General features: G+C 43.2%; 1 protein-coding gene across 5 annotated transcripts; it reads right to left on the reverse strand.

Moving 5' to 3' along the window:
* Nucleotides 1-83: 83 nt before the first annotated feature.
* Nucleotides 84-23,180, reverse strand: ZNF502 (zinc finger protein 502). 5 transcript variants are annotated; one of them, XM_058727286.1, is made up of 4 exons: nucleotides 12,991-14,939; nucleotides 11,681-12,490; nucleotides 3,160-3,234; nucleotides 84-209 (listed from the first exon to the last, which is right to left on the reverse strand). In XM_058727286.1, exons 1-4 carry the CDS (start codon nucleotides 13,043-13,045, stop codon nucleotides 169-171), a joined length of 981 nt encoding a protein of 326 aa, XP_058583269.1. In that variant the 5' UTR covers nucleotides 13,046-14,939; the 3' UTR covers nucleotides 84-168. The 5 variants fall into 5 exon arrangements, with proteins under 5 accessions (XP_058583269.1, XP_058583270.1, XP_058583267.1 ...); XM_058727287.1 differs by lacking the exon at nucleotides 84-209 and adding an exon at nucleotides 213-317; XM_058727284.1 differs by lacking the exons at nucleotides 84-209; nucleotides 3,160-3,234 and adding an exon at nucleotides 23,081-23,180 and having other exon boundaries at nucleotides 9,203-12,490; nucleotides 12,991-13,104.
* Nucleotides 23,181-23,651: the final 471 nt, after the last annotated feature.

The following is a 23,651-nucleotide window of genomic DNA, read 5'->3' on the forward strand; positions in this document are numbered from 1 at the left end:
ACTGTCCTGGGAATGTTCTGTGTGTATGTGTGCATGTACTGTACTCTCAGGCATTCCTGCAGGATGCCCCTCCTCTTCCTTGTCCGGCATGTATCGTCACCTTCTCCAATTGTAAACCCCTGATGACCAGGTTCCCTGACCCTCGACATCCTCGTCATCTTCCACAAGTCACTTAACACTGTTTGTTACATCAGGCTTGGTCTTCTTGCCTGAAAAAAAAATCATGAAGGAAGATGTCCTCTGTGCAGAACAAGGGACCTGCATTGTAGAATCTTGATTTTATCCTCTTCTCAATAATATATACAGATCACGATAACCTGGGGAGAAGATTAGATAATAGAAGAAATTAAGTAGTGACATACCTTGGGAAATCTATACAATTCCCTATTGTGATTGATTCTGAAACACTCAAGTACTAAAAATTAATCCAGGTAATTTAGGATGATCCAGAGTGATAAATAGTAGAATGTGAAAAGGATAAGTATTCTAATCTTGGGTAAACCGTTAGGGAAAAGTACTACCTACCTAAAGTCTCTACTCCTCAAAAAACAGATGAAAAGTAATTCCATTTCCTTAGGATACCTATAAGCAATGTCTTGCTCGTGCTGCTTGAGAAAAGTACAAGTTTACATCATTGTCTAGTGACAATTAGAGTTTCTCTTTTAAGATTTCAAAGGTATTCCAGGCTGTTACTTTTACCGGGTCCATCATCCCAATCCTTCCTATTCACTCACCTTGATAGGTGTCTCTTTGGACCTCTCTCTCCAAAACTCAGCATCTGTAGCTCTCCCCTGTGTCTAACTGGAAGATCTTTAGGTTTAAAAACTAGAGCCTTGCTTACTGAAAGCAAGTAAGATATCATTGTTTTGTTTAGAGAAAAATTAGGATAGGGGTGGTCCTTGGGGAAGAGATTCCCATTGGACAGTAACTTGACTATACCATCATGGTCCAGAACCCAGCCTCACCTGTGACGCTTTAAAGTGCTTCAGAATGTGATGTATACTAATCAAATTCACAAGATGATACAGAAAACAGAAAGTCACTTTGCTGATCTATAATGAGAAATTGATATGCTGTATGTCCAGCTAGTTGACACATTCTCTCCACTACAGAAAAACTGCATGGGAACCAAATCATTGTCATCAGGACACTCCTTAGAACTGGAGAAAGAGAAGTATTTAGATGATCTTACTGGCATCAGACTTTGAAATCCCGATGCTCTGAATAAGGGCACAGAATCTGAGAACAGATATTCATGTGCCACACATTAGCAACCTCCTCCCTGGATGGTGCTGAAGACACTGACACATTCTTCTTCTCTGAGGCCACTTTTTATTTCAATTTTTAAATATAAGTTACATATGAATACATCCTCACTTTAAAATATTCAAATAATAGGGGCGCCTGGGTGGCGCAGTCGGTTAAGCGTCCGACTTCAGCCAGGTCACGATCTCGCGGTCCGTGAGTTCGAGCCCCGCGTCAGGCTCTGGGCTGATGGCTCAGAGCCTGGAGCCTGTTTCCGATTCTGTGTCTCCCTCTCTCTCTGCCCCTCCCCCGTTCATGCTCTGTCTCTCTCTGTCCCAAAAATAAATTAAAAAAAAAAAAAAAAAAAAAAAAAAAAAAAAAAAAAAAAAAAAAAAAATAAAATATTCAAATAATATAATATAAAAGTATGTAGGATAAATTAGTCATTTTTTATCACTGCCCACCCTACCCAAACAAACCCAATCCCTTCCCAGAGATTATCAAGTTTGGAGTAGATTCATTCAATCTTTTTTCTATATATTTTTATACACATACCATTTGCTTCTTTCTGCATAAATAAAATTGTTCTATAGGTTCTGCTGCTCTGCTATTTGCTTTTATTTATTCATTTTTTTCCCAGTAAAGAATGTGTCTTCAGGATCATTTTTTCTTGGTCCATACGGATCTACTGGGGCTGAGAGTTGGGACACACTGGGATCTCTGCACAAATTGTATAAAATCAGAGACTGATCTGATTGGGCATTACTGTACCACACTGGTGGTTAAATATATTGAATATTTTTCCTGACTGTATCATCTTTATCTTCTGTATAAACTTCCAGTATAGATATGCTGTATACAAAGATTAACCCCATATGGTTTCAATAGTGAAACATAACACCCAAACTCTAACCACACTTTTCTTTCCTTTATTTTTATTGTCTCAAAAAGTTTTGTTTCGTTTTGTTTATTACAGATACAAACAATGTATGCTCCTTCTAAAACAGTCCACAAAGGAAACTACTTGAAATCCCACCACCTAGTGAAAACACAGTTGGTTTTTTGATGACCTTTCTTCTAGGCATATGCATGTGTACATATATTATGCATACATATTAAACTACACTGAATCCTTCAGACCATAGTCACAATCTATTCATAGAGTTCCCATAACCTATGAATCCAGTTCAGACAGTGCTTTTCTTACTGAATTTAACAGATCCCAGGCTCCATCTTGCCTTTTTTTTTTTTAATTTTTTTTTTCAACGTTTTTTTTATTTATTTTTGGGACAGAGAGAGACAGAGCATGAACGGGGGAGGGGCAGAGAAAGAGGGAGACACAGAATCGGAAACAGGCTCCAGGCTCCGAGCCATCAGCCCAGAGCCTGACGCGGGGCTCGAACTCACGGACCGCGAGATCGTGACCTGGCTGAAGTCGGACGCTTAACCGACTGCGCCACCCAGGCGCCCCTCCACCTTGCCTTCTGATGCACAAGAACAGAAGTTGCTATTACTTAGACTCTTGTGCCAAACGGAGCCGGGAGCCCATTCATATTCCCTGAGGAGACACTTAAATCACCTTTGTGATGGGTCTTCCAGTAATGTACTGCCAGTTTTCTCACTGGTGCACCATTAAGGCATTATACCAAGCAGTTCAGTGAAGCTGCCAGATGTTCTACCAGATAACTGCAGAAGGGGTAGCTGCTCTTGCTACAGTTTAAGTACATGTGATACACAATTAGTACATTCTCTGATTTGAATAAGGTGGGCCCATTTCAGGGTGGTTCTGTGTTTTCAGTCTGCAGCGTTTAGGTGTGGTGGTCACTGGTGGGTCCCACTGTAGCTCTGCCACCACTTCCGAATGAGCACCCCCGTAACAACCCATCGTGGGCTCTTGAGTTAGATTTCACTTACCCAGAGATAAGCTGTTAGGAACACAAGCGACACTGGTTTGTCTCCTGGAACCTTCTCTTGAGGGAGGGCAGAAATCTAAGGCATGGAGAAAGGAGAAAAAAGCACCCAGAAATTGTCAGCTGCTGGATTCAGAGGAACTCAGGAATAGCCCATCCCTAACCAAATAACTATTTTAAGTCTGAATGAAGAATATCATTATTCTCCTGAAAAGAGTATTACCGATGACAAAAATCAGTAAGTGGGTAGTCTTCTGAGAGACCTGACAGTGCACAAAGAAAGGGGGCAGGTGCTCCTAAGGACTATCCTGGGGTAAACATTCCTCCACAGGAGATAAGGTTGGAACCGAAGCCCTCCCCCCCCCCGCCCCCACCTCTCCGCCCCCAGCCCAAACCTACTGGAAAAGCCGTTGACTTCAAAAGCCAAAAACTGGGGCTACAGTAGAGGACATTACAACAAACACTGGCCTGATTCTCGTCTGGGCTCTGCCACTAACTTGTTCAATGACCTGAAGCTAGTCACTTGGTTTCATCTGTGATTTGTTTTCGTATCTGAAATGAAAGTGGAAAACTAGTACAAACATTCAGTGATCCTTTGATTCTAAAAACAGATGGGAAAAGAGCAAAAACCTCAGGTCCAGTCCGTCTGTGGTTGAGGCTGCTTATTGAATTCATTTACTTGGAAAATACTGATTGAGCAGTCACTATGCATCAAACAGTGAGATCAGCTCTTCTTGAGAAGAGGCTGAGTCAACAGCAAGGAAACTCCCCTACAGTTATCTTCCCACAATCCAAAGTTAAGACTGCATCTCTGTAAAGCAGAAACTCCAAGAAAGGACAGGGGAAGTCTTTTAGGGGAGTCTTATAGAAGATGTTCAGGACCCCTCTTCAGAGGAAAGGTTTTAAGAACTCCCTCTGAATGGAAAGAACACTCTAGCAAAAGACGCGGATCTGGTTACCAGTCTAATCGGTCCCAATCCACAAACACCTTCTATTTGACACTGAACAAATGAATTCAAACTGCTGCTCAACTTTAATATTCAGCTAAAATGTGAACTGTACACTTCTCGTTGGTGAAAAATTTTTGACTTGCAATGCCCTTTCTCCTCTAGATTCCCAAAGGATTTCACATGGCTCTATTGTAGCACTTTCCACTGGTTTGATGCTCTGATAAAATGTCTTCCTCCACTAAACTTGAAGTATGCCATTGGCTCCTCTGGGTTTGAATCCCTGTTCTACCATTTATGAGACAAGTGATCTTGGGTAAATTACTTAACCTTTCTGAGATCTGTTTTCAAAGGTTACATGGCTGGCGTTGACAATAACTACTTCAAAGGGTTGTGATGATGCATGAATTAGTCAATACATGGAAGTATTCAGGAAAATGCCTTCAACAAATAGGACCTGCTGCTAAACGTGTCTTCATATAGTACCTATTTTGTTGCTATTAGAGAATAAAAACTTAAAGAAAATTGCAAACCCTCACCTATACTCATTCAACCCACGCAACTCTGCCAACTGGAAAAGCAAGGAATAGCATTCGCTTCTGGAAACCAGAAAAGCGACGCACCCAGAAGTTCGCTTCCTCCCTCAAGTACATACAAATGGAACCCGGGTCTCCCGACTCCCAGACCAGGGCTCTCGAACAGCCTTCTCCTTTCCCTCTTCAGGGCAAGCCGGCCCCCGCTGGCGGCGCCCGACCCCCGCTCCAAAGGTTCCCGCGCGCCGGGAAGGAAGAGGCGCTGCGGGGGGCCGGCCCCGGCTCGGAGGGTGGCGCCGCGACGAGATCACCGCAGCCCGGCACGGCCGACTCAACTCCCCGGCTGCTGTCCGCGGCACGGCCCGTCGCACGGCCCGACACTCGGCGTCGGGACGCTCCCAGGCAGCCTGGACGCCGCCCAGGCCGCGCCGGGCGGGCGTGACGTCAGCAGCCCGCGCCGGTCGGAACCACTGGAACCGCCGGTCTCCTCTCTAGGAAGGCGGGAGCGGCTTTCTCTCGCTGCTTCCTCCCCGGCTCAGAGCCAGGCTTCAGCCGGACTCGGGAGCCGCCGCTGCGGAAACAGCCCGCAAACCCACCGCACCAGGCTCCCTCCCACTGTAAGGACACCAAAAGGGTGAGAGGCTGGTGGCCGGCCAACGAGGCGTTCTTATTACTCATTCTGCAACCTGGCCATATTTATCTCCTAAAAACTCTTCCACGTCACTGCCTTTTGGAGGTCTTCCCAAGGGTTTCACAAAGCGGGCGTAAGCCTTCCTTACATTCTCACCTGCCAGAAAATTGGCCTCCTCACAGGAGCCCCAAACACACTCTGCTTAAGGATCTTTGTTCAACAGTTGGCCGAAAGAATAGGTCTGTTTTCAGCTTAAGTCCCGGATTCTCAGCGTGTAAACTTGGGCAAGTTACTTTACTTACCTCTCTGTCCCTGTTTCCTGACTTCTAAAATTGAATAGTGGTACCAAATTTCATAAGGTTATCATGAATATTAAATGGAGTCAGTATGTGTTACTACTAAGACCTCCTGGCACTTCAGAAGAGTTCGGTAAATGTGCATCCCATCGTGCTCCGCAAATCCCAGCAGCCCTCTTTGTTCAGCATTGGCTTCAAGGGACCTTCCCAGCCCTCAAGGCAAGGCCCCGGTCCCCCCGCTGCAAAACTTCAGGTCTTGCCTAGGACTCCTTCAGGAAGTACTTGCACATCCAGGCACCTCTTGACAGTGTATTCCCGGGATGAAGGGCAGCAGGGCACCTAATCCGCTTTCAGGCGGGGTAATAGGGCACGTGATCCACTTCCAGGCGTTTGATCTGCAAGCCCTGGAAAATAGGGCTGTCTGCTCACCATATCCCTAGTGGCTAATTCATAGGGGGTTAAACACTTGAAACAAATGAATGAGATGCAGCAGAGAAGTTATCTGCTCAAACTTCCAGCCTGGCTGTTTTACCAAAATGAAGTCCCCTCAGGAGGCTGAAATTAGGAGTGGAGATGCCCAGTACTACGGTCATCGCTAACCATGTACAGCTAAAAAAGAACCCTTTGTAGAACTGTCAGCTGACATGCCAGGGAACAATAATGTTGGGCTCCCCTTAGTTTTTACCAAGTGTCACATTCTCAGCACATGTTTGAAATCAGGTAGCAAGTTCTTCCCCTGCAAGCCCTAACATCCCACAGGCCAAAGAGCCTAGGCCAAACCATTTTTCCTTAACTTTTAGGCTTCAAAGAATCTAACTCAGCAGGCTCTGTTGTGTGGCAACTAACTAGAGTGGGGTACCCTAGGCAGAGCAATTTACTGGAAATATGAATCTGGGGCTTAACATAATTTGGGCTGAGCTTCTTCAAAGAGGTAGAAAATGGAAGGGGGTGAGGGAGGAAGTGAACACCAAAACCATTCCACAAAACTAAAATGACCTTAGTCCTGTGGTGGCCAGTAGCTGAAGGAGAGTGAAACCGAAGCCACCTGAGGTCAAAGCTACACTTCTGCATTATGTACAAATAAAGGCAAAATCAAAATGCAAAACCATTTTATTTCTCACACTCACACACAGGAAGGTCTGAGGGCAAAAAAGCTTTTTCATCTAAAAGGAGCTCCCAGGGGCACCCAGCTGTCTCAGTCAGTAGGGCATGTGACTCTTGATCTTGGGATTGTGAGCTCAAGCCCCATCTTGGGTATAGAGATTACTTAAAAAATAAAATCTTAAGGGACACCTAGGTGGCTCAGTCAGTGGAGCATCTGACTTCAGCTCAGGTCATGATCTCACGGTTTGTGGGTTCAAGCCCTACATTAGACTGTGTGCTGGCAGTGCAGAGTCAGCTTGGGATCCTTTCTGTGTCCCTCTCCTTTGCTGCCCCTCCCCCACTTGTGCCGTCTTTCAAAATAAAAAAAAAATTAACATTAAAAATAAATATAATCTTGGGGCGCCTGGGTGGCGCAGTCGGTTAAGCGTCCGACTTCAGCCAGGTCACGATCTCGCGGTCCGTGAGTTCGAGCCCCGCGTCAGGCTCTGGGCTGACGGCTCGGAGCCTGGAGCCTGTTTCCGATTCTGTGTCTCCCTCTCTCTCTGCCCCTCCCCCGTTCATGCTCTGTCTCTCTCTGTCCCAAAAATAAAAAAAAATAAAAAAAAAAAAAACGTTGAAAAAAAAAATAAATATAATCTTAAAACAATCTCCTCCCATCCTCACAAGCAGAGCAAGAGTGGAGCCCTAAGTGGTCAACTCTATAATAAACAACTAAAGGGGCATCATGGAACAGAAGTATGACCAATGAAGAGAAATCTGAAGGAAAAGCAAGAAAAGATACAGGAATTTAAATTTCACATGACACTTACTAGCGGTGTGACCTTGGGCAAGTCCAACCACCTGTTGTCTCTATTAGTTTTGAGGATCTGATGTGGCCTCATGCCATGTCCTTCTGAAATCACATACTAAATTTCAGCACACTGAGAATAAGCAACATATTCCAGCTCTTTATCATCCCCAGCCAAGGAAAGCCATGAGCTCAGGAAGCGCTTCCATGGTTGGGATTGCTATTAAGCTCAATCGCTCTCCTGCCAGGCCAGCATCACTATTCAGCTCCTGCTTATTTCAGGGATATTCCAGCTGAAGTGGCTGTGCTTCTACAGCTGCATTTGTCTCTCCCAGTTGACCCTGACATCAATATGACGTCTGAAAATACTCGGTTAACCAATTGTGATGGGACATTTAAATGGCTAATTTATAACAAGTGGAGTTTTGGGGGGGTTTTTGCTACAAAAGGTTACTTTCTCTTAAGAGACCCTCTGCTTAATACAACCACACCATCTGTATCTTGGGGAAAGGTTTGGAGTTCTCGCACCTGGCAAATACTTCATGGACACGCTCCTATACTTACCACACCTCCTTTCTGCTGGTAACTGTGGACCTAAGTTATAGCCTGGCAGGGAGGCATGGAGAAATGTCTGACTCAACGTTTTAGTGTAGCTCAACAAATATTTACTGAACACACTCTAAATTCCAGGGACCGTGGATACAAACCTGAATAAAGATCACATGGCCCCAGCTTTGACAGAGCTGATAGTTCAGTGGGAAAAGATCTGTAAACAAGCCATTACAATGTAACATGATAAACAAAATGAAGATATAAAACACAAAAATAAAAAATATGTGAGGCCAGACACAGCTTCAAAGGAGATGTTGCATGAGCACGTTCACAAGTGACAGAGGGGAGCTTCCCAGGCAAGCAGAAGGAAGGATATTGAGGCAATAAAAACAGGATGTGCAAAAGGTGCCAAAGTTGAGTCCAGCAGTGATGGGGAATCACGGAATTTGCACAATGGAACAGCATGCAATGCAGGGAATGGCACCTGAGAATGATGATGTAGGCATGGGCCCACATAGGACCCTTATATGCCTTTTAAGGGGCTAGAATATTCTGAGGTAACAGCAGCACTGCTAGTTGTGTCTTTCAAAGACCATCAAGAAGAAATGTGAAAGACGGCCTAGTGGGGTAACTGGAAGACTGATTGGGAAAATAGGAAAATGGTCTAGGAAATAAACTGGCGAGTGGACTAAAGCAGTAGCAATGGAAATGGCTTTGAGATTTAGGAGATGTAAGCAGGATACAGTGGCTGCTTGGATACGAAGACTGAGTACAAGATTGACAGAGGGGGCATTTTCAGGATTTGGGGCCAAGCTAGAGTAAGTAGGCACATGGTTGGCCAGCGAATGAGAGAATTTTGCCAGGAGCAAATATTTGCAAGTGTGAGAATATGGGATAAGGAGAGTGGAAAGATGACAAGATCCTTTCCTTCCTGTTTTCCCAGGAAGTGAAAATGGTACCCAAAAGTGGTACCATTTTAAAAAAGAGTTGTGTCTATTCTATTTTTAAAAAGCTTTCGAACAAAAAGTTGGAGATGTCTCAACCTTCGATTTCCCATTTCTTCCTTAAGAAAACTCTCCCAATTCTCTCTAATCTCAACTCAAGACTCTAAAGATAGTAGTGTATAAATATTCTAAACACCTACATAACCCAGGAAGTTGCTAAAGTTTCTGGTGGGCAAAGTTTGATTAAAATATATTAATTCAACAAATATTTATTACATATTTAGTATGTGCCAGCAATGAATTCTGTAGCGTTATTTTCACTTAGTACAAATACATCAATATTTCCTTTCAATAATATAACTTTTCATGAACATGAAGTTTTAACAGGGTTTTTTTGTCCATAAAGCATTGATTTACTCAATTATTAGTTGCCCTGTGACAGGTTTTGAAAATATACTCTTCACAGCTAGAGAGGAAGAGAGTGATATTTCTGCCACGTTCCTATTCATGGTAATTAATAGCTCAAACCACTACTTACAAGACAGTTGCTCTGGAAAAAAATTAATACTGAGTTCTAAGTAGCCAACCATTCCAGAATCAACTGACTTTGTTTTTAACAGTCATTATTTTTAAAACTGTATGAACTTCAGAGCATAGAAACTCTTCCAAATACCAGACAACGGCTATCCTCACCTCATCTCTCAGAGCTCAAGGTCTGGGTAGCAGTGAAGAACATGAAAGGGAGTAAGGAAATAAAGGGAAAAAACATGCCTTCTCTCTTAAAAGAATAAAATACCATCATAGTCAGTGGCTAACTATGCTGTCTCAACATTCAAGGATTTGAAAAAGAGGTAATTCTCTCTAGAACACTTTCCAAATTTATCCCATGACAGTGTTTCCCTGATTACACCTAACCTACAGGGAAGGGTAAAATATCCAAGAATAAGATAGTGCCAATAAAAATGGAAACATCTGAAACCTAACTAATCTGTTTATAGCTACCAATGGCATAATTAAATGAAACCTAGCCCTCCCCGCTACAATGACCAACATTCTCTTAAGGACTGGTCCGGCAGCCCTGAATCCAGCCAACCTAAAAGGCTGTCTTTATCACCAATGGTTTCTTCTCCCTAAACACCCATTAACAGTTGTTTGGACGTTGTCCCTCAGCACCAGCAGCCTAGCACATACTATGTCCCTCCTGGGTAAGTCAGTGTTCCTCTGGGACAAAGTTTGGACATTCCTCTTCCTGGCCCTCTGAGCAGATCTGACTCCCTTTCCAAACTGGCATCGCTCAAGGTCTTGACCTCCTACTTCCACTTTAGCCCCAAATTGCCTTCCATCTTGAAAGGATCAGGAAAGATCTCCCTCACCCCGAGAAAAGCCTTCTTCACTAACATATCTGTAGACATAAGCCCAGTGCTTGCCACATACCCCCTTATTTGTTGAATGAATGAATAAGGATTCTTTGTTTTCCCTTATTTCCGCCTCTCCTTCATGAGACCACATCTACAGATCGCATGTTGAAAGCAGCCTCAGATACCTGGAGGCTACTTAGCACTACCTCAGAACTCTTGCCACTTTCACACTGAATGTTTGGGAAAGCACCTCAGCCTACTGGCCAGAGAACACAGGTCACAAGCTGGGAAGGTGGGGCAGGAGTGCAGTAAGGGAAACACAAGTGCTAACTTAACAATGGCACCTCAAGGTATGAAAGTCACAAGGAGAAGTGGCAAGCAGCAAAGATTCATCTGAAAAGCAGGGAACTTCCTTTCTACCCTGAATTCCCAGATGCCCTGCTGTAGGCTCTGCATTCTCCAAGCTCCCGCCTCCGTAACTGGAAATAATACTCTTCTGAGTGTAACAGTCGGTGCTCCCTCCAGGAAATGTACCTGCCCCCCGCCCTGGCCCCAGCCAGATTCCTAGTCACTATTTCTAGAGAAGCTGTCATAACCTGAATGCCAGGGTTATTCACCATTGTGAAGTTTCTGATGTCTGAAAAGGACTGAACTATGTCTGAAGAATTTTCCACATTCAATGCATTCATAAGGCTTCTCACCAGTGTGAATTCTGTAATGTTCACTAAGGTGTGCATACTTGCGGAAAGTTTTCTCGCACTCGCTACATTTATAGAGCTTCTCACCAGTGTGTGTTCTATGATGTTCAGTAAGAGATGAGCTATGAGCAAAGGCTTTCCCACATTCTTTACATTTATAGGGCTTCTCTCCAGTATGAATTCTCATATGCTGAGTGAGGCAGGTATTCTGATTAAAGCCCTTCCCACATTCATTGCACTTATAGGGTTTTTCTCCAGTGTGACTTCTCTGATGCCGAATGAGGCAAATGCTCTGAATGAAGGCTTTACCACATTCACTGCATTTGTACGGTCTCTCCCCTGTATGAATTCTCTGATGTTTAGTGAGTGGGGTGCTCTGAGTAAACGCTTTGCCACATTCCTTACACTTATAAGGTTTTTCTCCAGTATGAATTCGCTGGTGTTTAATAAGGGATGGGCTCTGACAAAAGGCTTTGCCACATTCCTTACATTTATAGGGTTTCTCTCCAGTATGAATTCTCTGATGCTGAGAGAGGTTTGCCTTTGTTTGAAAAGTTTTCCCACACTCATCACATTTATGGGGTTTTTCCCCAGTGTGAATTCTCTGGTGTTGTGTAAGATTTGAGTGTTTACGAAAAGAAGAGCCACACTCATTGCATAAATAAGGTTTCTCACCAGTGTGAATCCTCTGATGATGAATGAGGTGTGTGTTCTGATTGAATGCCTTCCCACATCGATTACATTTGTAAGGTTTCTCTCCAGTGTGAATTCGCTGATGTTCAGTGAGATGTGAATGATTGCGGAAGGAATTCCCACATTCATTACATTTATAAGGTTTCTCTCCAGTATGGATTCTCTGATGCTGAGTAAGAAATGACCGACACCGAAATGTTTTCCCACACTGCTCACATCCATATGGTTTTACTCCAGTGTGAATTCTTTGATGTTGAACAAGGAAGGAGCTACGACTAAAGGCTTTCCCACATTCCTCACATGCATAGGGCCTCTCTCCAGTATGAGTCCTCTGATGCTGGGTAAGGGATGAGCTCTGAGTAAAAGCTTTTCCACATTCGTTACATTCCCAAGGCTTTTTCTGTGTAGAGAGGCTTGGACATTTACTCTGGTCTGAAATCTCATTGGTGTGTATGCTACTTGTCTCCCACTGATGTAGGCTCTCTTGTGTAGAAACCCTGAGACGTGTAACAAAGCTTGAAGTCAAAAGTAAGCTTCTCTCAAAATTATATTCTTGGCTAATCATTTCAGGAGATGCTTCCTTGTGGATAAAAGTTATTCCCCCAAAACCTCCTTCTTTGAAAAGACATGGTCCAGGAACCTCTCCAGAAGGGTTTTCCTTCATGCTCTCACATGCATATTTTTCTCCAAATGTAGAATCCTGGTATGCATCGTCTTGTAATCTCTTTGCTACTATCCCTGGTGAATCAATTTCAGAGACATCCTGCTCTGGAACAGACTTGCTCATCAAATCTGAAAGAAGACATCACAGTGAATCTCTCTCGTGCAGGCCAGAGGGGAAGCCCCTGAAGTTACAGGGGCCTAATTCTGACGTGACTCAATAATGGCATAGAAGTAAGGGCCAATAAAAGCAAGTAGAGCAAGTAATGCAATTACAAGTGGTAGAAGAGATCTGTGTTAGGGTAAGGTGACCACCATTAATAAGGTACCCCACAGAAGAGGAAGTGAGAGAACCAGAGACAGTAGAAATACAGGGAAAACGATGAAGATCAGGGCGTGGTTTGTATTCAGAGTGGACCATGGGCAAATGGACAAGCGAATGCTGGAAAGGAGCCAAAATGAGTACTGGGGAAAGTTGGTCCCAGGAGACGCTCACCCACATCTTCCCCAATGTCCCCCCAGCATCCCTAAAACACAGGGTAATCTTCCTTCCTGAGCTTCGGTCACTTTCTCTTATACAATGCCCAAAGTCCCGCTGTCTGTCCCCCTGGTTTTCCCTTTTGCTCACTCACCTGGACAAACCTCTCTTCCGAGCTCTTGCTCTTCAGCTCCTTGCATATTCAACATCCACAAATCTTCTCTTTGCTTTGATAGGAAAACACTTCAGAGTTGGAAAACTGGGAGCCCTGCTCATAGGGGGAAAAAAGGTGGGGGAGGGGATATCACTGTCCCAGTAAACAGGAAAATGAGAAAGAATGGTTGCCTAGGAACACGATCTACTAACTGACACAAAATGTCTAGCTAGCAGAGGGACTGCATCAGCACAAATTGCAGTGGGCTTCCAGCCTTCCAGCTTCACAAATGCCTCAAATGGTCAGCTGTATAAAAAGTGACGGCCAGACTGACACATTAGCAAACACTCAAGCGCTGGATGAATAAATCAGAATGATACCTATGAAGCGGATGGAAGTATTCACGTTAATTAGTGCCCTGTCTTTATACACAACAATCCATATAAAAAGTCAATATAATCAAAAGTTGCACAGGGAAATGGCCTCACAGTAAAGCTGATGCTTTAAAGTCTGATCCACTCATCTCCACTATATGCTGTGGAGCTGGACAGCAGTGAGGGAACTCTATTTGTACAACTTGAAAGTATACTGATTGCCCTTTCTTCCAGAGGTCAGATCAACTCAACAGTTTCTCTTCAGGCACAGCCCAACATGAAGAGTGTAGGCTGCAGTTTAAAAGGGAAAAAAATTCATTTAAACTGTGAAATAATTTTTCACTTACAAAAAAATTGCAAACATAGTACAGAGTTTCTCATGTTCGTAATATTTAATCACAACTGTTCATCCAAAAATGTCTCTCCATATAACCCTGAAATGAAAAGAAGAATCTGAAGCATTATTTCAAGGAAAAAGGAAGACAGAGAGATGATTTTACCATAACCGAGTGCTCAAAACACATGTATGCATGGCACAAGTCTACTGAAATACATAAGGCTGGTAGTGTGGTATTCTCATCCAAAGCCTGTGGCTCTGTGCTAAATTTTAAAGGTTTAAGAGGATTCTATCTGGGATTTCCTGATCCTATTCTATAAGAGGGGCATAGAAAGAACCCACAACACAATCCTATAGAGAACCATGAAGTAGAGTGGGGTTTCAGTACAATCAGAGGTAAACAGTGAAGAAAAAGTCAGACGTGCCCCGACCTGCCCAGAACTTACATTACAGCTGGACAGACATTAAAGTGTAGTTACAATTATGGGAATTACAAAAGTAGAAATATGAGATGCTGGAATGTAGAGCAGAGGGGCCCTGATGTAGTCTGGGAAAGAAAGCCTCGCTGAAAAAGAGATAAAAAGGAATGAGACAGGTAAAGGACAGAAGAGAATATACCAGAGATATGAAACGATACACAAAAGGAATCCTGCTCAGTACTTTGGAAAAATGAAAAAGAGATCCAGTAAGACAAATTATTAAGCACAAAAATAAGACATGAAGCCTGAGGCAAGAAAAAGCCAGATCAAATCCAACCCTGAAAAACAGTTTAAGGAATTTACCTGAAAGTGAGTAGAAAGCCACAAAAGGAATATGAAAAGGTTTGGGGGCAAAAAGTAATATGAGTATATCTACTGTTTAAACAAAAAACATATCCTGGGGCACCTGGGTGGCTCAGACAGTTAAGTGTCTGACTTCAGCTCCAGTCACAATTTCAGAGTTCATGAGTTCGAGCTCCGCATTAGGCTCTGTGCTGACAGACAGAGCCTGGAGCCTGCTTCGGACTCTGCGTCTCCCTCCTCTCTGCCCATTCCCCACTTGCACTCTCTCTTTCTCTCTCAAAAATAAGTAAACACTGGGGTGCCTGGATGGCTCAGTTGGTTAAGCGTCTGACTTCAACTCAGGTCATGATCTCACAGTTCGTGGGTTCAAGCCCCACATCAGGCCCTGTGCTGACAGCTCAGAGCCCGGAGCCTGCTTCGAATTCTCTGTCTCCCTCTCTCTCTGCCCCTCCCCTACTCATGCTCTATTTCTCTCAAAAAATAAACATTAAATTTTTTTTTTTAATTTTTTTTTTAACGTTTATTTATTTTTGAGACAGAGAGAGACAAAGCAGGAACAGGGGAGGGGCAGAGAGAGAGGGAGACACAGAATCCGAAACAGGCTCCAGGCTCCGAGCTGTCAGCACAGAGCCCGAAGCGGGGCTCGAACTCACGGACCGTGAGATCATGACCTGAGCCGTAGTCGGACGCTTAACCGACCAAGCCACCCAGGCGCCCCTAAATTTTTTTTTTAATAAATAAACGTTTAAAAAACAAAAAACAAAAAACCCACACACCCTTCTGCCCATAGCACAGAGGAAAATTGTGTATGAACGGGTGGAAGGTGGAGAGGCAAGATGAAGGCTGGAAGCTTCCATGGGAGGTTGTTTCAGCGGTCCAGTAAAGAGACTGGACCAACTAAGAGACAAAATCCACAGGACTGGATGAATATTTAGGAGAGGTGTAAGGGTGAGGGAGAAGTCAAGATAATTTGCCAGTTTAGGGCTTGAGTGATGACAGTGACCTTTAGAGAGAATGGGAACACTAGTCTGGAGAGAAAGAAGATACATTTAGTTTTCAAATATCCAAGTAGAAACTAGACTTACATATCTGGAATAGAGAAGTGTCATAAAGAGAGTAATTCACATCCTGGGAGTAACAGATAAAACCAACAAATGAGTGTGGCTAGGAAAACCTCACCAATGAGTTTACATATTTAAAAGGAAGTTTGGGGCACCTGGGTGGCTCAGTTGGTTAAGTGTCCGACTTCGGCTCAGGTCATGATCTCATAGTTCGTGAGCTCAAGCCCTGCATCAGGCTCTGTGCTGACAGCTCAGAGCCTGGAGCCTGCCTCAGATTCTGTGTCTCCCTCTCTCTCTGCCCCTCCCCTGCTCACATTCTCTCTCTCTCTCTCTCTCTCTCTCTCTCTCTCTCTCTCTCTCTCTGAAATAAACATTAAAATTTTTTTTAAATAAAATAAAAATAAAAGGAAATTTAACTCTGGCTTTTGATTTTAGAGATTCCTAATCCCCAAAGAGAAATAAATAAAAGAATTTAATATATGAGAAAATTGGCATTTCTAGTCATAAAAAATTGATTGCTTCTGAATTATGTTGCAACTGTTGCTTACCTGGAAAAAAACACTTAGTAAGATTCCTACCTCACACCATATACCAAAATAAATCTAAACTGATTAAAGGGTTACATACAAAAAGTGAAACCACAAAATATTAAGAAATGACTGACTTTAGGATTAGAGAAGACTTTCCTAAGCGTTATGCAAAAAAACACAAACTACAAAGGACAAAACTTGATAAATCTGGTCACAGGAAAGCAACAATCTCTATATCCAAAATACAAATAAAATCAAAAGAAAAAATCTGGGAGAAGTACTTTTGATTTATACATCAAGGAGTAGATGGACCTAATGGATAAAAGACTTCTTATTAATGAGTAAGGAAAAAAGATGAACTCATAAAAAATATGAAAGTATAACATAGAGCAAGAATTATAAAAGACAATAAATAAATAAATACATAAATAAAATACAAAAGGCCAATAAACCTATCAAAACAAAATTCCATCTTGGTGGTAATCAAAGAAATTGAAAAGAATAAAGAATCTATTTTTAGGTCAAATTGGAAATTTTCTTTTTTGTGCTAAAAGTCAAGACTGGCAGGGGCATCTGGGTGCCTCAGTTGGCTAAGCATCCCACTTTGGCTCAGATCGTGATCTCATGGGTCGTGAGTTTGAGCCCCGGGTCGGGTTCTGTGCTGACAGCTCAGGGCCTGGAGCCTGCTTCAGAATCTGTGACTCCCTCTCTCTCTCTCTCTGCCCCTCCCCAACTCACGCTCTGTCTCTATGTCTCTCAAAAAATAAAAATAAATGTTTAAAAAAAAAAAAGACTGGCAAAGGTATGGGGAAAGAGCTTCTCATATACCAGCAATGGGAACGTAAACTAGTGCCATTCTCCTAGAGATACTTTGGCAATATACATCAGGTCTTAAAGTTGTAGGCTAAGTTGCGGTTGGAATACAGGATCACCATTTTGTGGGTACAGGAACTCAGATAAGAATATTCACTATCTGGGGTGCCTGGGTGGCTCAGTCAGTTGAGCGTCCGACTTCGGCTCAGGTCAATGATCTTGGAGCTCAGTGAGATCGAGCCCCGCGTCAGGCTCTGGGCTGACAGCTCAGAGCCTGGAGCCTGTTTCCGATTCTGTGTCTCCCTCTCTCTCTGCCCCTCCCCCGTTCATGCTCTGTCTCTCTCTGTCTCGAAAATAAATAAACATTAAAAAATTAAAAAAAAAAAAGAAAAAAGGAAAAGAACTTTCTCAGAAAGAAGGAACTTCTCAAAGAAAAAAGCTGTATTCTTTTGTTACCTGTAAAAAATAAAGGGGCGCCTGGATGGGTTGAGCGTCAGGCTTCAGCTCAGGTCATGATGTCGAGGTCTGTGGGTTCAAGCCCCACGTCAGGCTCTGTGCTGTCAGTTCAGAGCCTGGAGCCTGCTTCGGATTCTGTGTGTCCCCCTTCTCTGTCTCTGCCCTTCCCCCACTCATGCTCTGTCTCTGTCTCAGAAATAAACATTAAAAAAAAAAATACCCTGCAATGTTGTTGGAAAACACAATCTTTCTACTGACGGACACTGATGCTTAGCAAATCATGGTACTTCCACGTGGTGGCAATTATATAGACATTAAAATAATTAAAAATGAAAATATGTGATCATTTGGAAAAATATGCTCTATATAAATGAAAAACATGCAGGATATCAAATTTTAAAGTACATAATACTATCAAGCATATATGTTAAAATGTGCATATGAATAAAGTCAAGAAGGAAAATTAATCATCAATCACTATGGTAATATGGTATATTATGAATGATTTTCCCTTCTACTTCCCAAATTTCCCCTATTATCTACATCTTGCTTTCTTTTTTAAAAACTAACTTAAATCTCTAAGAATATGTATCAAATTGTTAACCATGATCATCTCTGAAGAATACGATTATGGTAACCTTTTGTCCTAAGGCCTATCTTTGTGTAATGTTTTAAAGTTTTCCTGTAGGAATAAACAGCTTCAATAATCAGAGAAAAAAGTGAAAAAATATAATCAGCGATAGGCACAGAAATTTAAGTACAAAGATCACACTGTTAATATAATTGTAAAGCAACAGGCAAATAAACATTGATGGCATATCGATATGATAGATTTTATAACTCTTAAAAGTCCTATTTTCAAAGAATATTCATGAGAAAATATAGTATGTTAAAATAGGAGAATACAAAACCAAAACTCGGAAACACAAGAAACAAACATTGAAGACAATGTGGAGAAAAAGAAACCTTCGTGCACTGTTGGTGGGAATGGAAACTGGTGCAGCCACTGTGGGAACAGAATGGAGGTTCCTCAAAAAGTTAAAAATAGAACTATTCTATGATCCAGTAATTATACTACTAGGTATTTACCCAAAAAACACAAAAACACTAATTCAAAGTGATACATGCACCCCTATGTTTATTGCAGCATTATTTACAATAGCCAAAAAATGGAAGCCGCTTAAGTGTCCATCAGTAGATGAATGGATAAAGATGTATATATACACAATGGAATATTACTCAGCCATAAAAAAATAAAATCTTGCCATCTGCAACAACATAGAGCTAGACAGTATGTTAAGTTTAATAAGTCAGAGAAAGACAAATAGCGTATGATTTCACTCATGTGGAATTTAAGAACCAAAACAAATGAGGGACACCTGGGTGGCTCAGTTGGTTGAGCATCCCACTCTTGATTTCGGATCAGGTCATGATCTCACAGTTAGTGGGATCAACCCCACATCGGGCTCTGCACTGACAGTACAGAGCCTGCTTTAGAGTCTCTCTTTCTCTCTCTACCCCTCTCCTTCCCTCCCTCAAAAATAAATAAATAAACATTTTTTAAAAAATGAGCAAAGAAAAAAGAGAGAGCTAAACCAAGAAACAGACTCTTAACCACAGAGAACAAACTGATGGTTCCTAGAGGGCTGATGGGAGGGGGATGGGTGAAATAGGTGATAGGGATTAAAGAGTACACTTATCAGGATGCCTGGGTGGCTCAGTCAGTTAATTGTCCAACTTTGGCTCAGATCATGATCTCATGGTTTGTGGGTTTGAGATCCGCATCAGGCTCTGGGCTGACAGTTCAGAGCCTGGAGCCTGCTTTGGATTCTGTGTCTCTGTCTCTCTCTCTCTCTCCCTCTCTGCCCCTCCCTGACTCATGCTCTCCCACTATCTCAACAATGAATATATTTTTTTAAAAAGGTACACTTATCATGATGAGTACTGAGTAATGTATGGAATTGTTCAACCACTCTATTGTACACCTGAAAAAGAATAGTCTGTGTTAACAATACCGAAATTAATATTTAAAACTTTTTAAAAAGGGGAACACCTGGGTGGCTTCTTCAGTTAAGTGTCCAACTTCAGTTCAGGTCACGATCTCCCGGTTTGTGAGTTAGAGCCCCGCATCAGGCTCTGTGCTGACAGCTCAGAGCCTGGAGCCTGCTTCAGATGCTGTGTCTCCCTTGTTCTCTGCCACTCCCCCACTTGTGCTCTGTCTCTCAAAACATTTAAAAAAAATTTTTTTAACTTTTAAAAAAGGAACAAGAGAAAACTACATAAATTTGATTTTAGAAAAGTTATCTAGGGGTGCCTGGGTGGCTCAGTCGGTTAAGCGTCCGACTTCAGCTCAGGTCACGATCTCGAGGTCTGTGAGTTCGAGCCCTGCGTCGGACTCTGGGCAGATGGCTCAGAGCCTGGAGCCTGCTTCCGATTCTGTGTCTCCCTCTCTCTCTGCTCCTCCCCCGTTCATGCTCTGTCTCTCTCTGTCTCAAAAATAAATAAAACGTTAAAAAAAAAAATTTTTTTTTAATTATCTAAATGCCTGCTTGATTTTGTTGTATTCGCTCTGCTGGTCTCTTAGGTGTCATGAAGTCAAGGGGTTGTTTGTCTTGTTCACTACAAAATTCCTAAATGCTTATTACAATATCTGGTTCTCAATGGTTACAGAGGAAGATTGATTCTCAGTGGTTATTGTTCTGAAATGGGGTGAGGGCAGAGAAGCAGAATCTGGCAACTTCATAAACTTTTGTGTATGGGAACTGGAGAACCTTTTAGTGAATGAATCTGCAGAGAAATACAGCATATAATTCTCAGGACTCCTGCCTTCGCTCATGAATGAAACTGATAACCTCAATCTAAAACTTCAAAGGTACACCTTTTAACTCTGCTACAGTAATGGCTCAAGGACATATTAACAGCTCTCAAAAACCTGGACCTCACTGACTAATTGGAACCATCAGTCTTGATATATAGATGTAATGGTTGTTTTTTTTGTTTTTTTTTTTAATTTTTTTTTTCAACTTTTTTATTTATTTATTTATTTTTGGGACAGAGAGACAGAGCATGAACGGGGGAGGGGCAGAGAGAGAGAGAGACACAGAATCGGAAACAGGCTCCAGGCTCCGAGCCATCAGCCCAGAGCCTGACGCGGGGCTCGAACTCACGGACCGCGAGATCGTGACCTGGCTGAAGTCGGACGCTTAACCGACTGCGCCACCCAGGCGCCCCGATGTAATGGTTGTTAATATAAGAGCTACACTCTGGAAGAAAAGACCTTAAAAAGATCATTTTGGGGGGCACCTGGGTGGCTCAGTCGGTTAAGCGTCTGACTTCAGCTCAGGTCATAATCTCACAGTTTGTGGGTTCGGGCCCTGAGTTGGGTTCTGTGCTGACAGCTCAGAGCCTGGAGCCTACTTCAGATTCTCTGTCTCCCTCTCTCTCTGCCCCTCCCCCACTCGTGCTCTGTTTCTCTCTCAAAATTAAATAAACATTCTTTAAAAATTTAAAAAACCCAGAATGCAAAACATTAAAATAAAAAATATGCATGCATATACCAGCACTAAGTAAACATCCAATAAACAGAAACTATTATTAATACACAGATATATACAAAATACAAAGAACAGAAGAAAATCCACCAAAATGTTAACACACTGATCCCTGGGTCATTTAAGGTGTTACTTTCCTTTGTCCTTTATACTCTTCTATATATTTCACTTTCCCTACAACAAGCATGAATTATTTTGACGGTTAGAGAAACAATCACATAAAACAAAAATGACAGTTCTTGCTCACAGGTTTCACAACCAAAAAAAACCAGAAACAAAAACAACAACATCAAAATGCCAGACCAAATGGGTACGGTATTGGCCTCTTGTCCAGAGAAAGATTAAAGTGAACTGAATTGGGAATCAGTAACTGCTGTCACAGCCCATGTGAATGGGCCTAAAGGACTAGTTATTTATCTGACAAAACTAACAAAACAGATAATATCCATGAATCCATTCAGCTTTAACATTCTGTGAATCCTTAACTGAGTTAGTTCATATAAAACATTTATAAAGATGTCTTCCGCGTGGCAGGCATTCCACAGGGGTCAGGCATTATCATGTTTGATACTAAAATCTACGGAGAAGAAAAGACATCTCGGTGTCAACCCTCTGCTCCAAGCGTGGGTCATCTGAACTGTCAGCAGTTCATGTCAAACTGCAAATATTTTCTGTAAAGGGCTAGAAAACTAAATATTTTAGGCTTCATGGGCTATATGGTCGGTCTCTGTCATAGCTATTCAACTTTGCCTTTGTAGCTTAAAAACAGAACTAGACAATATATAAACAAATGAACTCAGCTGTGTTTCAGAAGACTTTTTTTTTTTTTTTTACAGAAACAGGTGACAGACCAAATTTGGCCTGTGGGCCATAGTCTACTGACCCCTTGCCTACAAATTCCCCAGAAAGGAATGTACAGGTGTCTCCACCAATGCCTAGTGTAGAATAATCTGACTGTCAATGATTTTAAGACGATAAAAGGATGTGTCTGAATCCAGGTTTTGGGGAAGAGACAGGTATTGTGGTGAAGGGTAAAAAGGAAAGAAACTTTTAATAGCTTAATCCTGTTAAAAGTAATACAGAGCTAGCTCTCTCCTCAAACCCTATAAGCTTTCTCCTCGCTGCCACCTCCTTACCTCTCACTAATTAGCCAGAAAGGATTATGGGCAAGCCAGGTAGGGTTTTTGATGAATTTGAAGCGACAGTTCCCTCAATAAGGCCACACTTAACTGTACTCCTCTCTGAAGCCCTTCTTGGATTTGTCGGTTGGCCAAAAGTAACCTACTCATGCAGGCTGCAGCAGCACAGTCGATCTCTCTTCTGCACCTTGGGTCACTTAGTAGCAATGTGTCCTTAGTCATCTAGTCTTTCCCTATCTCAACATGCTTATTAAGAACTACAGATAATACACTACGGTTTAGGTCAAATAAATTAGCACAACTGCTTCGAACAGTGCCTGATACATGTTAAGTGTTAATAAGTGTAGTTTAAAATATTATCACAAAAAGCCGCTCACATCTCTATCTTCCAGCGCTAGACTGGCTGCATCTTCGCAGTCGGCAGGCTCCAACGTCACTCATTCTGTAGCCCCGCCCCTGAGTTCTGGATCATATTCGGCAAGTAACGGAGAGTAAAATTGTGTAGCCAGACACCGACGTTTCCATATGTGCTATCACATACATGCTGTCAACTGACTACTGGAAAGTCCAACTTTATAGATCAAGAAACAGCCTCTGCAGCCTCAAAAATTATGACTCAGAGACTCGAGACTAGCCACCTGGTGCGCTTTACACTACCGCCGTTTCCTATTACGACGGTCCCTAAAAATGTTTCTGAGCTGCAAGATTCATGGCGGGGGGGTGGGGGGGGGGGAGTAGCTGGTACTCAGCCGGAGAACTCTGAGCCCCGGGGTTTCGTTTCCGAACACGGGTCCTAGCTCTTGATCACCTATCTACCCATCACTCAGTCATCACTCATTCGTTCATTCCCTCCACCATGTTCTTAGACTTCTGCTCCGTGCAGGGCCCGGTGCCGAGGCCGCTGGGAGTTCCGGGCCGCACGCACAGGCAGCAATCTGGGGGGAGATGGGGGTCGGGACAGGCTTTCTACAGAAGCGTCGGCCCGCCGCCCCAGCCGAGGGCGCCCGGAGCCGCTCCTTTCCCCTCCCGAAGGCCCCGCCCGCTCACCGTGAGGTCCGGGGGCTCCCCGCGGGGCGGCAACTACTGTCCCACAGGTGCGCGCCAGCCCAGGGAGCAGGTTTACCCGCCAGGCCGGAAAAGCAGTGGCGCGGCCGGTAGTGCGTCACCAGCGGCTCCGCGCCCCTTGTCGGGCGCGTCCCTCCGCTGCCTCTCTAGGAAGCGGGAGGAGCATCTCGATGGCGTGCTCGAAGGCCGCGATTCGGGGCCTGGTTTCCCTCCAAAACACAGCCGAGTCCCTGATGTCCCGTTAAAGACTACCTCTGCCCGGAACACAGTGACCACTTCATCCCTCAGGCCGACTGTAGATGGGGTCGTGAGGGTTGGAAAGAGTGCTGGGTAGGAGTCGGAAGGGGCCGTCTCAGCAAGGCGCTAGTCTATTCATCTGCGAAAAACAGCCCCTGATTAAGAACCTCGAATGATCCGTTAGTTAGAATGATAGATTCCCAATCTAGGCCCCCACACACTGACCTCACCCAGCAATATCTCTTATTCTGTTATCATTCACATTCTCTTTTCTACCATAAATGACTTCCCATTGGCACCCTGAAATCTCCGGTCT

The sequence above is a fragment of the Neofelis nebulosa genome, chromosome 4 (assembly GCF_028018385.1).
Source record: "Neofelis nebulosa isolate mNeoNeb1 chromosome 4, mNeoNeb1.pri, whole genome shotgun sequence".
NCBI classification, from domain to species: domain Eukaryota; kingdom Metazoa; phylum Chordata; class Mammalia; order Carnivora; family Felidae; genus Neofelis; species Neofelis nebulosa.